General features: G+C 55.1%; 1 protein-coding gene across 4 annotated transcripts; it reads right to left on the minus strand.

Moving 5' to 3' along the window:
- Positions 1-1,567: 1,567 nt before the first annotated feature.
- On the minus strand, positions 1,568-15,062 carry DNAJC16 (DnaJ heat shock protein family (Hsp40) member C16). Of its 4 annotated transcripts, none has more exons than XR_009820221.1 (15): positions 14,875-15,062; positions 13,490-13,556; positions 11,662-11,992; positions 10,758-10,942; positions 9,478-9,582; positions 8,518-8,676; positions 8,066-8,196; positions 7,499-7,682; positions 7,135-7,317; positions 6,799-6,875; positions 6,064-6,144; positions 5,874-5,972; positions 5,264-5,434; positions 4,002-4,888; positions 1,568-2,532 (listed from the first exon to the last, which is right to left on the minus strand). XR_009820221.1 is itself a non-coding variant. In XM_062013105.1 (14 exons), the coding sequence occupies exons 1-14, from the start codon at positions 15,036-15,038 to the stop codon at positions 4,492-4,494; spliced, it is 2,331 nt and encodes a 776-aa protein (XP_061869089.1). In that variant the 5' UTR covers positions 15,039-15,062; the 3' UTR covers positions 2,771-4,491. The 4 variants fall into 4 exon arrangements, 2 of the variants coding, with proteins under 2 accessions (XP_061869089.1, XP_061869088.1); XR_009820220.1 differs by lacking the exon at positions 1,568-2,532 and adding an exon at positions 2,771-2,939; XM_062013105.1 differs by lacking the exon at positions 1,568-2,532 and having other exon boundaries at positions 2,771-4,888; positions 5,264-5,431.
- Positions 15,063-15,196: the final 134 nt, after the last annotated feature.

Here is a 15,196-nt window from a genome sequence, read left to right on the forward strand (position 1 = left end):
GATGCCCCATATACCCCCATCTACCTTGCCCTGGGCAGAGAGGAGCCTGCTGTGCACGTCCCCATCGCTGCCCCCACATCCCTGTGCTGTTATTTTTGGCATCTATACAGGGCCAAGATACCAAACTGCAGCTTTAAATACCCACTGGCCAAAATGGTAAATGGTAGTGGGGTAAGAGCTGGAGTGAAGGAGCCCTATGTGGGGCTTGGCACGGCTCTGGAAGCGTTCAGGCCTCCCATGGCACACAAACTGCTGCCAGTTTGGGAAGTCCATGAGAGCAGAGTGGGACATAACCCAGCTCCTCTGCTCCTCCCAGGAAAAACAGGGGCTGAGAACAAAGCACAGGCCTGCTGGGCTGGTTTTGGGGTGTCCCCAGCCCTGGGTGTGAGCAGACAGAGCCTTGAGCTCTTTGTCTGGGTTAAGGGCTCTGAGGCATCCCTGGGGATCTCCTCAGCAAGAGTCAAACACAGGTCTGTGGAGTTACCTCCCTCAACAGGTTTAGCCACAGCTCCTTGACAAACAAGAGGAAGGACAGGAGAGAGAATCTGAGTCCCAGAGTCGCTGCAAAGCTGCCACCAGCTGGAAAAAGCTCCCTAGACAAGCTTGGGTGGGTTCCTTTGAGAGTCTGGGAGAGTTTTGGGGCAGTTGGGTAACATGAGCCCCAGAGCCCCAGCTCTGGGGGGAGGTTATGATGCACCCCAAAGGGAAGACTAAAGACAGGCACTTCTTTCCTTGGCTATCACCAACCCAGACTCAGTGGGCCCTGAGTCTTAGTTCAGCAGGTGGTTGATGGGGAGAAGCTGCTCTTAAAGGACTGGTTATGCTTTTCCTCATAGTCCCACTCCAGTTCTGTTTGTTATGGCTTTGCTGGTGGATGGATTGAATTCTTTATGTTTCATTGTCCCAGTGTAGCAGCTTTGTCTGTGTCTGCTCAGGACCATCACTGCTAAGCAAGCCCTCCCTGTCCTTGGGGGTCTCCATCACTGCTAAGCAAGCCCTCCCTGTCCTTGGGGGTCTCCATCACTGCTAAGCAAGCCCTCCCTGTCCCTGGGAGTCTCCCTCACTGCTAAGCAAGCCCTCCCTGTCCCTGGGGGTCTCCATCACTGCTAAGCAAGCCCTCCCTGTCCTTGGGGGTCTCCAGGAGGCCTTTGGTTACTTGTCTTCACCATCCCACCACAGGGCGTTGGAGTAGGGGAGTGGAAGAAGACTCAGCAAGTGGCTGCAGGGGCATGGTCCTTCTGCCACAGTGGGAAAGGAAAAGGGGAGCCTGATGGTGTTTTGCCTCTGAGCTACTCACCAGGCTCACAGCAAAACTCCCTGTGCTCAAAGGTTCCTCCCAGCAGGATGCAGCAGCAGGAGAATGAACGGGGGAGGGAGGGAAGCTGAGGGTGTCCTGGTGCTCGTTCTGAGAGCAGGGGGAAAGCTGACTGAGGGAGCTGGTGGGGACAAGCTCCTGGGATGTGTGTGCAGAGGTGCAGGACAGGGGTTGTACAGCTGCAGGGGACAGGGGTTGTACAGCTGCAGGACAGGGGTTGTACATGGACACACAGACCTGCTCCATCACACCGGAAAATAGTTTATTTTGGTTGCGAACCTGTAGCCATCTTCAAACCAAAACTGACATCAGTGCCTGCTCACATGTACACAACAAACCCATAACAACAACAACAAAAAGAGACAAGTTTGCCAAATAAGTTAATTTTCCCCCTACTCCCAGTATCAAAAGTGCAAAATACGTGCCTAGTTTCCAGTGCTGCTCTCGGGCTGCGTTACCAGGCAGGCTCCCTGCAGGGACCAGCTGGCAGCTGCTGCCCACCCTGCTTGGGCTGGTTTTGGTTAAACTGAGGGGCCAAATCCCTTTGCTTCAGCTTCTGAGCAGCAGGATTCTCTCTCTAGAACAGTGCACTAGGACCGAATTTGACTGTGTCTTTGGCTTCCAACCGCCACGTGCGTAACGGCACCACGGTCGGAATGTGAGCTGCTGGGAGAGCTCAGGGGCAAGCAGCCTCCCAACCACGCTCTTCCCCGTGAAAGCAAGCACCCAGTGCTCCATGGTGGACACCAAAGTGAACTCAGGGAGGGGTTTAGAACAGTTTGGCATTTGCTTCAGCTCCCTGAAAGGGTTTTTTTTTTCCTCTCCATAATCCAGCGACACCAGGCGACCTGGTTAAAAGCACTGAAGGGCAGAGCTGCAGCTGAAGAGGAGCTGTGCTCCTGCAGGCAGCAAGCACTGCTTCAGCAAAACTCAGGCAGAGAGGGGAGCTCACCCTGTGCTAAACAGAAAATGCATGAAAGGATTCCCAGCAGTTGTGCAGCACGTGGACTAATTGTATTCTCTTCTTACCTGGGGCAGGGCTGAATTCCCTTGCTGCAGCAAAACTAGGCACTTTTGTAACGTGTCGAGGCTTTTCTCCTGGGTTCTGACCAGCTGAAGGCTCAGCACACACCCACTGAGTGTTTTCCTTGATTTTGCAAATGTTGAGAAAGTGACAGGGAGCCTTCCACGAGGCTGGAAGCTCTTCTAGCCCCGTCCTGCGTGGCAAACAGCGGGGAAAGCACGAGAGCGCTACAGAGATTGCTCCAGCCAAACGAAACTCCAGCTTAGCAGCATCATGCCCACTTTTCCTTCCCCCTCCCAGTCTCTTTCTTCAGCTTTGATACTCTTTGGCAGGGAGAAGACCTCACCTTCCTTCCTTCCCTTCCCTTCAATGCCTCATCCACGCTGCAGCCTGGAGTCTGCTGAGCTAAAATTAAGTAACCTGACGTAAGGTGGGTTGGTAGCATCGTAGCCTTTATTTGGAAGGACATGGTACAGGGTGTTTGAGGTACCTGTGGTGGTTGAAGCATGCCAACCTGCTCCTGGGGCGGGGAGGAGTGCAGCAAGCCAAGGGTTTGGTGAGCAACCAGGTCATGGAGGCAGGAAAATGGCTTGAGCATTCCTGGATTTCATATGAGATTGACAGAGATCAGCAGTTATCCCTCCTCACTGGCTGCTCTGCTAAGGTGGCAACGAAGGTGGCAAAGGTTTTAACATCCCCAGCACTCTGCCATCGGGTGCAGAGCCCTTTGGCAAAGGCCCCCCCTGTGCCTTGGGACTGGGGGACTCGAGGCCTGTGCCTGGTGCTGCAGGAGGCACAGCATGGACCAGCCCTGAGCAGTGCAAAGGAAGAGTAAACCTCACAGGATTTCAGTCCCAGCCACAACTAGAAACCCTGCTGCTCAGCTCCAGGAGGGGAAAGGAGGTGTGAGGCTGCCTCTCACCTTCCCCTTGCCCCACAAAGCTTTCTGGGGAGGATGTCAGAGCAAAGCCCAACCCAAACCTGGTGCTTTATGGCCCTTCTGGCTTCACACAGACCCAAGAGTGCAAAAGAGATAAAGAACCTCCCCTGCAAACAAAGACAAAGCCTTGCACGTTGAGAAACAGAGGGCTGTGGCACGAGGGAAATGGGCAAGAGGCTGCAAACACATCTTAAACCTCTGCCTAAGCCAAAAGGAGCTTCACACGTACGCAACAGCCTGGTGACACAGGACTCGTGGGGCCACGCTTCGATACAATCATTAAAGAGTCAGGTTCCTTGATACAAAGAAAGGTGGGTTTGTACTACAGACGTGAGGGTGTTGGACAGGAGCCCACAGCAACTCCCTAGCAGCTGGGGAGAGTTTCTTTTACACATCTACTGGCTCATAGTAGCTCACACCTACAATCTGAGGACACAAAGTTATGGCTCTAGGACACATCGTCTAAAATCAACAGAAGCAGAAAGGCATCTGAAAGGAAAAATCCCAGGTGACATGTGAATGGCTCAACACCTTTACAGTACTTAGGGCTGTGCAAACCCCTTCCCTTCCCACTGCTGATGGCTGAGCTGGCAAAGCTGCCCCTGGAGCTGTGACACCAGGAGTGTGACACACACACATCACCTGCAGCTGCACCTCACGGGGGCCCCAGCGACGGGTTTGCTAAGAGGGAGCAGCTCCCAACCCTACTCTAGGTCACTTACCAGGGGGGAAAGCCAATATAAAGTAGGACTGCTTGGTGGGAGAAGGCCTTTTGGCAGGGCAGGCGGGGTTCTGGCCGGTGTGACACCATGCACCATGGGCAAAGGGAAGAGAGAGACACAGCCACGGCGCCAGCGACGTCACCAGCCACGCGCCGTCCGGGCCCAGGCGCCGAGACACGTCATGGGGGGCTTTTCATCCAACTGAGGTAAAACAGGTGGAACAGGAGTGAGTTGGGAAGCAGATGGGGCAGGATGAGAAGGGAAAACACAAGGACTTGTTGGCTCTTCAGTAGTACAGCGTCCAAAGGCAGGAGGAGTGGGGGCAGGGGACTGCGGCCGCGCTCCCCAGCTCCGCACACGGGGAGGTATTTCTCTAGTCGTCAGCCCCACGAGGGTTGATCTAAAACCTACGGTCTGTGTGTTGCTGGAAAGAGCTGTCCCTTGTCATCTTCATAAAAAGTGTGTCCATTAGGATCTCTTTTAAAATCCCTCAGTCTAGTGCAGGCCACGAGGGGATGTAGAACCTCTGCAGGGAGCCCTCGAGGAGCCGTTCCATCCAGAAGGACAATTTGTGTAACTTGTTTTTAATGGATCGAGATGCTGGGCTGCAGGAGGATTTCCCCCTGCCTTCTGCATGTAGTGAGGTGTCATACTCCTCACAGGATGCTGTGCTTCCTCCCTCATCCCCTGATCTGTGAGGCTTAAAGAGGCAGAAGTATTTCTTGTGGCCGTTCAGAGCCAGGACGTAGCCCGTGTAGTCGCGCTCCAGGAAATGCTTGTCGTACTGGTTTGGGATGGGGGCTGCGTCCTGGGCAAACTCTAACAGGTACTCCAGCCACTCTCGGTGCTTGTCCAGGCTGAGGAAGGAGAAATGAAGAGCGCTGCTCCTGGGGAAAGGGCAGAGGAGAAGCAGGATCAGCACATGTCCAGAGTCAGGCTGGGTTCTTGCCACACAGGCAAGTGTTTGTCAACAAGGGCGGGCGCAGAGCTGGGTCACCACGGCTCCTTTTTTATCCCAGCTGAGCACAGGCTACAATTACCCTTTGTGCTCTCCATCCCTTGGAATGGGGGTTTGGCTGTACCCACAGCAGCTGTGCCAGACCCATCCATCTGGGAAAGGCCACTTGGTTTGCAGCGGGGGCTCTCGCCAGGAGTGTGCCCTCCCAGCAAGCAAGCCCATTTCCCTCCTAACTTGTCACCAGAGCAGCATTACACAAGGTGTTAATGCAGGACCAGAAACCCAGGAGAGGGTCCCAGCCTACCCTGTGAATGTGTAGACTTCCAGGGCAAACTTCTGGAGGAGGGCTGTTTTGGTTGAGTTGGAGAGGATCAACACCACGTTCATGTGACCTGGCCTCAGGCGTACCAAGTTGCTGTTGTAGTTGATGTCTGTCAGCTCAGTCACCTCCACAAAGCCCTTTTTTGGAATCCTGCTGTGACAAAACAGTGCCCAGGTAAAAGGGGAATGAGGGGCTGGGAGTGACTGAGGACACCCCTGAGCTCGATCCCCACCCCCTTCGCTGAGCCGTCCCTCTTGCTCGAGGCAGTTCATCCAGCGCGACAGCCAGAAGTGCATCTCCCTCACCCAGCCAGTCAGGCCTCTGCCTTTCCCCTCAGGACATGTCATCTGGGGTAAACTTGGCAGGATAATAACCAAGTTATTAACCTTAATAACCAAGTTTGTGCACCTCTGCCCTGGTTCCCAGTGCCACACTGCTGCTGCCCCTGGCCGTGCCCACGCTGCCTCACACAGTGACCGCGCTGGGTCCGTGCAGCTCAGGCCCTTTCTCCACCCACCCAGCTCTCTCCACACAGATGTTCCCCAAGCCATGCTTCAGCAGAAACCATTGCTGGAGAAATTAGAAAGGGAACCTGTTACTCTCTTTGCTGAAGCTCGTGTCGTTCTTCTCAGTCTTTGCAGCAGCTTCTTCCTTCTCTGAGGGAGGAGAGTCCCTCGTATCGCTGGAGTCACTGCAAAGGAAGATCATGTCATGTGCATTTGAGGCACCACATTGGATGGAGGCAAGATGAGGTTCCCTAGGATGTTTTGGTATGTACTCACCTGAAGGCCTGAACAATAACAGTGCCAAAGAGAATGAAGAGAGCGGAGAAGAGCAAGGACAGCAGCGGCATCATTTCGCGCCTGAGGGGAAGAGTTGTGAACAGGAGTCAGGGCCAGGAGTTGCTGGAATTCCAGTGCCTGTCTGCCTGAGTCACACCATGCAGTGTCCCCAGACATTCAGCTCATTTCCTGCGATCTTGAAGGTGAAGGGTCTACAAAACAAGTCTTATTGGGTGTAGCTGAGGCAGCTCTGGGGGTGTTTAGCCTGGAGACTGAGGGGAGACACGAGCACTGTCTGACACTCCCTGACAGGAGCTTACGTTGAGGTGGGGGTCGGTCTCTTCTCCCAAGTACTTAATGACAAGAGGAAATGGGCTGCAGTTGTCCCAGGGGAGGTTGAGATTGGAGCTGAGGCAGAACTGTTTCCCTGGGAGGGTTGTCAGCCCCTGTGCCAGGCTGCCCAGGGAGCTGGGAGAGTGCCCAGCCCTGGAGGGATCCCAAAGCCGTGGGGCTGAGGTGCTGAGGGCTGTGGGTCAGTGCTGGGCTGCGCAGGGTGAGGGCAGGGCTGGCACTGCAGCAGCTTCAAGACCTTTTCCAACCAAACCAACTCTGTGATTCTAAGGTGAAAACCTGTGTGTTTTGAGATGTTGTCTAAGACCCTGGCTCTGCTGTGCATCTGAGCAAGGCAACACCAATCCCGTGCCCTCTTGAGACTCATTCACAGCCAGTACCTACCAGTTACTGTGAAACAAACTGTCCCAGCAGTCTGAGAGATAGTCCAGTGTGGAGTAGAGCCAACGGACAAGGAACATCTGTTTAAACAAGAAACATCAAATGACAAAGCTGCTCTGCAGAGCCCTGACAGAGTTCCCACCCTTTAAACAGAACCCTGGGCCTAACCTGCTTCAAAGCATGCCCCAAGCTTCCCTCTGTGTGAGAGAAGCCTTGTAAGAGCTTGGCCTCAGTCTCTTAAAATAGAAATAATGTCTGAGAGTGACCCAGGGGAGCATCCCAAAAGGTCCTGTGGTGGTTGGGAGGTCACCTCAGAGATCCTTGAGTCCAACCACTTACGGGAGCAAGTTCATCATTCAAGTCTGCCAGGACTGTCTCTGAAGAGAGAAGACCAGGGTCTGTCCTCAGCTGGTCCAGAAGGTCCAGGAGGATGAAGTTGTCCTCTCTGCTGCCTTGCCAGGCCTCCTCCATGGTTTTATAGGCAATCTTTCCCGCGTTATTGCGTCTCTCCAAGATGACCACCTGGGTGACCCAATAAATCAGAGCTGTCAGAGAGGAAAATCCCCTTTACCAGGCACATGTTGTGCTTCAAATCACTGCTCAGGAGTTAGGTGTCAGATCAAGGTGTGACATCCTACAGAGTGTGATGTGAATTAGAAAGGTGGGTGAAAAGAAGAAGGGATAAAACCAAGCAACCCCTCACCGCTGCTCTGCCCTGATACTTCTTGTCCCCCATCAGCAAGGTGTCTGCAAACTCTGGCTGCTGCTCGTTAGAGATGTGCACAAACTTCAGGGTGTCTTTTGTGTTGGCCACAGCGAACGTCAGAAATGCCTCATAAGCCTCTGAAAACCTTTCACCTTCTCCAGTAAGTAAGACCACACAGTGCCTAGGCAACACAATGAGATGGAGGGTTAAGAGCCATCCTGGACATGAGAAGAAACAAGTGTTCCCTTTCCACAAGTAAGAATGATCCTGAAGAGACAAAACTCCCATTTTTAGCTTCCAGGCTGGCTGCTCCTGTCTTGTGTGTACTCAGCTCTCCAGCCTGTTGCCCTGTTCCTCCTCCCTTTCCCCTGCACTCTGTCCCATGATACGCCCAGTAAAGGCAGGATGAGTACCCAGCACCATCTGATGTTGTCCTTCCCCTTCTCCCTCAGAATCAAACAGAGGAGCAGCCCCAGAGCCTCAGGGAACAGAACAGAGGGGAAGTGTCACCCACAGAGGGGAAGTGTCACCCACAGAGGGGAAGTGTCACCCACAGAGCCTTACTTGCGCTGACGGTGAGACTTCTTGACGGGACACAGCTCCTGGAACAGCCTCTGGCTGGTGAGCCTGGCCACCATGAGGAACTTGTTCTGGGAAAGGAAGTCATCAATGAGCTGCTTCTTCATCTCTCGTGCCTGGTGAGGAGAAAGAGAGCAGAGGTGAGCAGTGAGTGAAATGAGGAGAGTAAAGCTGTTGTGATGTTCTCATCTGAAGGCTGCTGCCCATCACAGTCCTTACTCAAATCACCTGACACATTTTGAGGCCCTGAGATCGAGATGCTACCTGCAGCCACCCTCCTCAAAAGGTCAGATACCAGAGCTGAAGCTCCCTGAGCTTCCTCCCCGCTCCTAATCATCCCTCTCTGCTGAGGTTGCAGTTTATGCTGAGATGCTCTTTGCTCTGACCAACCTCAGCATCCGTCTGGCAGAAGCCCTCAGAGAGACCTGTGAGCCTACCTGCACAACATCAGCTGGCCTGTCGATGTGCTCCTTGAAGACCATCATGGTGGGAGTGTAGACATTGATGTTGTACTGCCTGGACAACTCCTCAGTGCCACGGAGTCCCACGTACACGTAACCGAAGGACAAGTAGTCGCGGTAGGCGAAGGCGGCCAGCTGAGGGCAGAGAGCACCCGGCGTCAAACGGCCCCCCAGGGCTGCGGTGTGCACAGAGCCTCCTGCTGCTTAAATGCACTGGGTATGTGCTGCTAGGGGTAAAAGCCCTTCCAAGCCCTCACTCAATGGCAGTTTGTGTTCTCTTAGTCATGGAATCATGGAACTGGTTTGGCTGCAAAAGCCCTTGAAGCTGCTGCAGTGCCAGCCCTGCCCTCACCCTGCCCAGCCCAGCACTGACCCACAGCCTCAGCACCTCAGCTCCAGGGCTGTGGGATCCCTCCAGGGCTGGGCACTCCCCCAGCTCCCTGGGCAGCCTGGCACAGGGGCTCACACCCCTCTCAGGGAAACAGTTCTGCCTCAGCTCCAGCCTCAACCTCCCCTGGGGCAACTGCAGCCCATTTCCCCTTGTCCTGTCATTCATGGCTGGGGAGCAGAGCCCGACCCCCAGCTCCCTGCAGCCTCCTGTCAGGGAGTGTCAGAGAGTGCTGCTGGCTGCCCTCAGCCTCCTCTTCTCCAGGCTCAACACCCCCATTCCCTCAGCCCCTCCCCAGCCCCTTGTGCTCCAGCCCCTTCCCCAGCTCTGTGCCCGGCTCTGGCCATACTGCAGCCCCTCAGTGTCCCTGTGGCAGTGAGGGTCATGTGGCCAGGCCATTTTCAACCCACACAACTCACCTTGCTACCCTAGAACTGCTCAACACTGCAGAGGCTTCCATCTGCCTCTGCTCCCAGCAGTATCCCATTCTCTTTTGACCAGCTGCAGTTATTAGCAAGTCAACAGCACAGCCATAGAAATCCCATTACCTTGTATAGTAATGGCACAACTGGCATGTGATCAAACAGGAGGACGTGGGGCTTGTTTTCTTTCTTCCCATTGGAGAGAAAGTGGATGTAGTTTTTATCTGTAATCTGGAAACACAATCAGCAGGTCAGTGCCACCCCTGAGCTGTCACACACAGGCACTGCTCTGCAGTTAGGTGTCTGAGTGAGAATTGAGCCTGACAAAGCTATCCAGGTGTTACAGGAAGCAGACAGTGGGTTTGTGTTGCCAGCAGCCAGGGATGGTCTGTGCTTTTTTGGTACAGGACATTAATTAAAGCCATGATTCTCACCCCTCCTCCCAGCGCTTGTGGCTATTGCACTCTCTGACCCTGTTTCAAGCCAACACTAATGCTGCTTTTGTTCTCTTAACTGTGCATTGGAGCCATGTGCTTTATATACAGTGGGAAAGAGGCACCTGTGAACTCCATCAGACCTGCTCTGATTCAGCTGCAGTTACCTCTTTGACCTCGAGGAAGGAGATAAAAGAGGCCTGCAGGGAAAGCAGCATGCTGCCAGCTCCATGGCTGGGGAAGGCCTGGCTGTGGGAGGTGATGTTCCTACTTAAGCTGTTGAAAGGGAGAGCAGACCTGGCTTTTGGGGTGAGAACTCAAAGACCCAGAGGTGCTGAGTCCATAGGCAAGGGTGGCCCTCACTGAAGGGAAAAGGAGCTGAGATGAACAAGGCCCCAGGCAGAGGACGGGCAGGTGAGAGCGCTGTGGGGACTGCCCCAGCTCCACTGCACTGAAATGGGGGTGAAACTGCCAAAAGTAACCAAGGAAGGCCAAGGAATTTGTAACCTTTGGAGCTTTGACCTAGAACTCTGACAGGGCTCTGTTTTCACAGGCCTGAATCAAAACTGGATGAAACAAACAACAGGTCTCTGCATGGGTGAGTTTTTGCAGGCAACACCTGCAAGTTAGTGAGCAGTCCTTAATTTCCCAGCTAGAACTCCAAACAAAAAGGAGAAGGGAAGTGGAATCCAACAGGTAGAGCACAAGCACAGATCCCTAAGCAAGGGGCAGCATTCCTACAGCTCTGGCAGCCACGGGGTTGTACAACAGGGAGAGTGTCAGGCAGCCAAGGTTGGCGCTGTGGGCGTGGAGGGGTGGGATGCGCAAGGGGAGCTGTGCCGCGCCATCGATCCCGCTCGCATCTTCTCGCCTGTGTGACACACATCAGCTCAGGGACCGGATGAAACAGACTGAATATCAGAGCTGAACTGACCCAAGGAGGAGAAGCACAGAGCTTTCCCCAGCAGGTACCTTCTCCACGAGGTTCCCCGGCAGCAGGCTCTCCACGAAGCGCCGCAGGTTCTCGCGGAGGACGGCGCTGTGGAAGAAGGTGACTCTGCCGTTGATGAGCCCCAGCAGGGTGGGTGTGCTGTGTGCCCCCAGGTGATGGGCCAGGCGCCTCTCGTAGCCAGCGTGAACCACCCCGATGCCCACGCCTGCCAAAGCACAGGAGGTTCACATGGGAGAGCGGCAGCAGCAAGCCACAACACCTGGCAGGGCACTGAGGGTGGAGATGTGTTCCCTTGCCCAGCACGGTGTACTGCTCTTGCAACCCTTGAGAGTTACATGTCAAACACACTGTCCTCTTTTGTTGTGGCCACACAAAAACCTCGAGGAGAAACACCCCAGTAAGTGGTGACTCTGCCTGTGTCTCCTGCTGTTTCTCTGGAAACATCTGCAGGGAAGACGAGGAAGCTAGGGGCAGGCAGGCAAGTCCAAAAATACCTCCTTGGCATCCACGTGTGTCCAACAAAGCCTCCAAACTTCACCACACAGCAACAGCCCTAAAGGTGAGGACACACTCTGCAGGGATTTTTTTGTGTTTAGCAAAGCCATCCAAGTGCAAGCCAAAGGAAAACACAGCATTTATGGCCTAAACTTGATGGTGTGATCAGCCCTTGCCCACTCCATCACTGATTACAGCTGTCGTTGGCCATATGGGCAGCAGAAAGCTGTCTTGCCCTTCTGGACTACAGGACTACTTTTTTTCCTCCTTTCTAACACAACCTCATCAATTATGATGTTATTCACATTTAGGAAAGCATTAGGACAAATCCCCAAGGAAATCTAGAGGTTCAACAGAATCCTTCCAAAGCTGAAGGGACCCCTTGAAGCTGAAGGCAATCGTGCCCAGACTCAACGGCCTCGTCCTTACCCAGCACCTCCAACTCCTGAGCGACTTCCTTCCACACAGGCTCGATGTGGATGCAGCTGAAGCACCAGTCTGAGGTTATTTTAATGAGGTAAGGTTTCTTGAAGCTGTCTGGCACGATTTCGTTGATGTAGTGGGAGAAATGGAGCAGGTACTTGTCGTCGGAGGCGTCGCGTCGCTCCGAGTTAAAGGGGAAATGGAAGAAGGACTCATCGAAATAGAAACCTTCATGGAAGTGGTGGAACTGGCGATGCTGGTGCTGGGAGAAGCTCTGGCTCTCCCCAGCATCTCCATAGCGATCAAAGTTTGCTCTTTTTTCCTCATTGGACAGGATCTGGGAAGTAGAGGATACAACAGTTGTCTGCAACCGTGACGGTGAAACATCCTGATAATAAACCTACAGAACATCACAGCTCTGCACAGAGTCATGGAAGTGGTTTGGTTGGAAAAGCCCTTGAAGCTGCTGCAGTCCCAGCCCTGCCCTCACCCTGCCCAGCCCAGCACTGACCCACAGCCCTCAGCACCTCAGCTCCACGGCTTTGGGATCCCTCCAGGGCTGGGCACTCCCCCAGCTCCCTGGGCAGCCTGGCACAGGGGCTGACACCCCTCTCAGGGAAACAGTTCTGCCTCAGCTCCAGCCTCAACCTCCCCTGGGCAAACTGAGCCCATTTCCTCTTGTCTTGTTACTTGGGAGGAGAGACCAACCCCTCCTTGGCCACAGCCTCCTGTCAGGGAGTGCTCCTGGCTGCCCTCAGCCTCCTCTTCTCCAGGCTCAACACCCCCATTCCCTCAGCCCCTCCCCAGCCCCTTGTGCTCCAGCCCCTTCCCCAGCTCTGTGCCTGGCTCTGGCCACGCTGCAGCCCCTCAGTGTCCCTGTGGCAGTGAGTGAGGGGCCCAGCACTGAGCACAGCCCTGGAGCTGCAGCCTCCCCAGGGCCCAGCACAGGGTACAGTCCCTGCCCTGGGCCTGCTGGTTACAATATTTGTGATTCCAGCCAGGATGGGTAAGGACAGGCTCCAAGGGAGCTGTGTGTCAGAGGAGAAATACTCTGGAAAAGGGAAGGAGCACATCACTGCCAGGCTCTCTGTGGTACATAAGGGTGCAAAAAGCCAAAGCCTAAAGAAAAGGAGCCTGGAAATCAAGATTGCTGTACCTGCATCTGACACTAAAAGCTCCTTCAGCCTGCAGCTCATGCTGTCTGAACCTCAGCACTCTTTTCTGGAGAGGTTTTTGCTGGTGACTCCTTCACCACTGAGAGGTTTTCTCAGCTCATCAGAAAGCACCAGAAGTTTTACCCAGCAGCCAGAAGCCCCGCAGAGAAACTGCATCTTTCAGCTGAGACATGAGGATTAGCTTTTATTTCTGTGAGCTCAGCTCCCTGGCTGTGGAAGGATCAGGTCAGCTGCTGCAAACCATGGCAGCTGATGTGCAGAGCTGCGCTGGAGCTCGGTACAAACAACCTCTTCTGCATGGAATGATCTGAAGCAACTCAAGCCCTGCTGTGACTAACGTTGCTTACCTCAACCCCCAAATGCTTATTTGGAGGTGTGACAGCCACCCATCTGCACAGGGCTTGGTGAATACCCACTGCTGTCTCATCTGAGGCTTTTTAGGGAGAAAGGGGCTGACTCATAGCAAAATATCTGCAAGAGGCCACGCTAGTGAGAGGCAGCAGCTCTCTGCTGAGGGAAAAGGCTAAACTCATCTGGGCAGTTGTGTTCACCTCCATGGGGTCAAGCAGCTTTAAGCAGACAAAGCACAAAGCTACATATGGAAAAATAAGGTCACCTTAGATTTTAACAAGAGCAAGAGTTAAATAAGAGCATGTTACCTCATAGGCCTTGCTAATCTGGATGAATTTGTCCTCTGCTCCTGGGTTCTTGTTTTTGTCAGGGTGCCTACGAGGTAGAACCAGAGGAAAAGGGGGTCAGCAGTTTCCCAGGGGAGCACAGTGAGCTGCCAGAGAGGTGAGGGGTAGGCAGACAGTGTGTGGTGACATACCCCGAGGCCAAGATCAGATTTGACACCCAATACACAGCACCAGGACACGTGCCTTGTGCCCCTGCAGCCCATCCCTTGGGGAGGGAGCTGTCATCTCCCAACCTGCTGCAGAAATACATTCCTCTACTCTTGCCCTACATATCTGCTGAGTTCTTCCAGTGAAATACCTTCTGCCACAGCCCTAGGGAATGCCTCAGGCAAAACTAAGTAGGCTCTAAAAGCTCTGGGTGAAGCTATTTGCCCTCAAGCCTGACCCTCAATGAAGTGAGGGGTGGGATTTGTGGATCCAAAGTGTTTTCCCTTCCACAGCAAGTTGTCCTTGGACATTTGACACATCAGAGATTTAGACTCTGGCTTATTACAAGTTCACAGTTGAATCACAGAATCATTTTTACTGGAAAAGACCTTTAAGCTGCTGCAGTGCCAGCCCTGCCTTCACCCTGCCCAGCCCAGCACTGACCCACAGCCCTCAGCACCTCAGCTCCACAGCTTTGGGATCTCTCCAGGGCTGGGCACTCCCCCAGCTCCCTGGGCAGCCTGGCACAGGGGCTGACACCCCTCTCAGGGAAACAGTTCTGCCTCAGCTCCAGCCTCAACCTCCCCTGGGGCAACCTGAGCCTGTTTCCTCTTGTCTTGTTACTTGGGAGAAGAGACTAACCCCTCCTTGGCCACAGCCTCCTGTCAGGGAGTGTCAGAGAGTGCTGCTGGCTGCCCTCAGCCTCCTCTTCTCCAGGCTCAACACCCCCATTCCCTCAGCCCCTCCCCAGCCCCTTGTGCTCCAGCCCCTTCCCCAGCTCTGTGCCCGGCTCTGGCCACGCTGCAGCCCCTCAGTGTCCCTGTGGCAGTGAGTGAGGGGCCCAGCACTGACACAGCCCTGGAGCTGCAGCCTGCCCAGGGCCCAGCACAGGGGGAAGAACCCTATTGAGAACCCTCTCCCCATCGCTCCAGGAAGGTTTCAGAGCCGGGAGAGTGAGCTTGAGGCTGTCCGCTGAGTTTCAGACGGCTCTTGGCGTGCGAAGAAGACCGGCCCTGATGTCTGAGCGCCTGCTGAGCCCGGTCAGCCCCGTAAGGGTGCTCACCCACCACCCAGCAGCGTCACCCGCCTCAGAGCCCCGCGGCCTGGCTGTGTCAGCCGGGAGGACGCGGAACCTCCCGGGCCGTGTGTCCGGCCCAGGCTCGCGGCGAGAGCCCGAGGCGCTGCGGGCAGACACGTACCATTCCCGGGCCAGCCGCTTGTACGCCTTCTTGATCTCGGCCTGACTGGAGGTCCGGCCGACCCCCAGGACGCGGTACGGGTCGAAATCCCCCGCGGCCTGCGCTCCCAGGGCCGCCAGCAGCAGCGCGGCGACCCAGGCCAGGCCCGCCCGGCGCAGCTCCATGGCCGCGGCGGCGGCTCGGCCCGGCACGGAGCGAGGGAAGGAAGGAGCGCGGCCGCTGCGCCGCCGGCCAGCCGCGGGGCCGCGGACCGCCCGCCGGGCCGCCCTGCGCTCAGCCTGCCCCGCGCCGCCGCTTCCGTCGCGCCCGCCCCGCCGTCACC

Source organism: Colius striatus, chromosome 21 (genome assembly GCF_028858725.1).
Source record: "Colius striatus isolate bColStr4 chromosome 21, bColStr4.1.hap1, whole genome shotgun sequence".
In the NCBI taxonomy this organism is placed as follows: domain Eukaryota; kingdom Metazoa; phylum Chordata; class Aves; order Coliiformes; family Coliidae; genus Colius; species Colius striatus.

Coding starts and splice junctions, on each gene's coding strand:
- DNAJC16 (XM_062013104.1), bottom strand. CDS start 15,038: ATGGAGCTGCGCCGGGCGGGCCTGGCCTGGGTCGCCGCGCTGCTGCTG. Junction 9,583..10,757: donor CGGGGAACCTCGTGGAGAAG/GTACCTGCTGGG, acceptor TTGTGTTTCCAG/ATTACAGATAAAAACTACAT. Junction 6,876..7,134: donor TGAATGATGAACTTGCTCCC/GTAAGTGGTTGG, acceptor TTGTTTAAACAG/ATGTTCCTTGTCCGTTGGCT.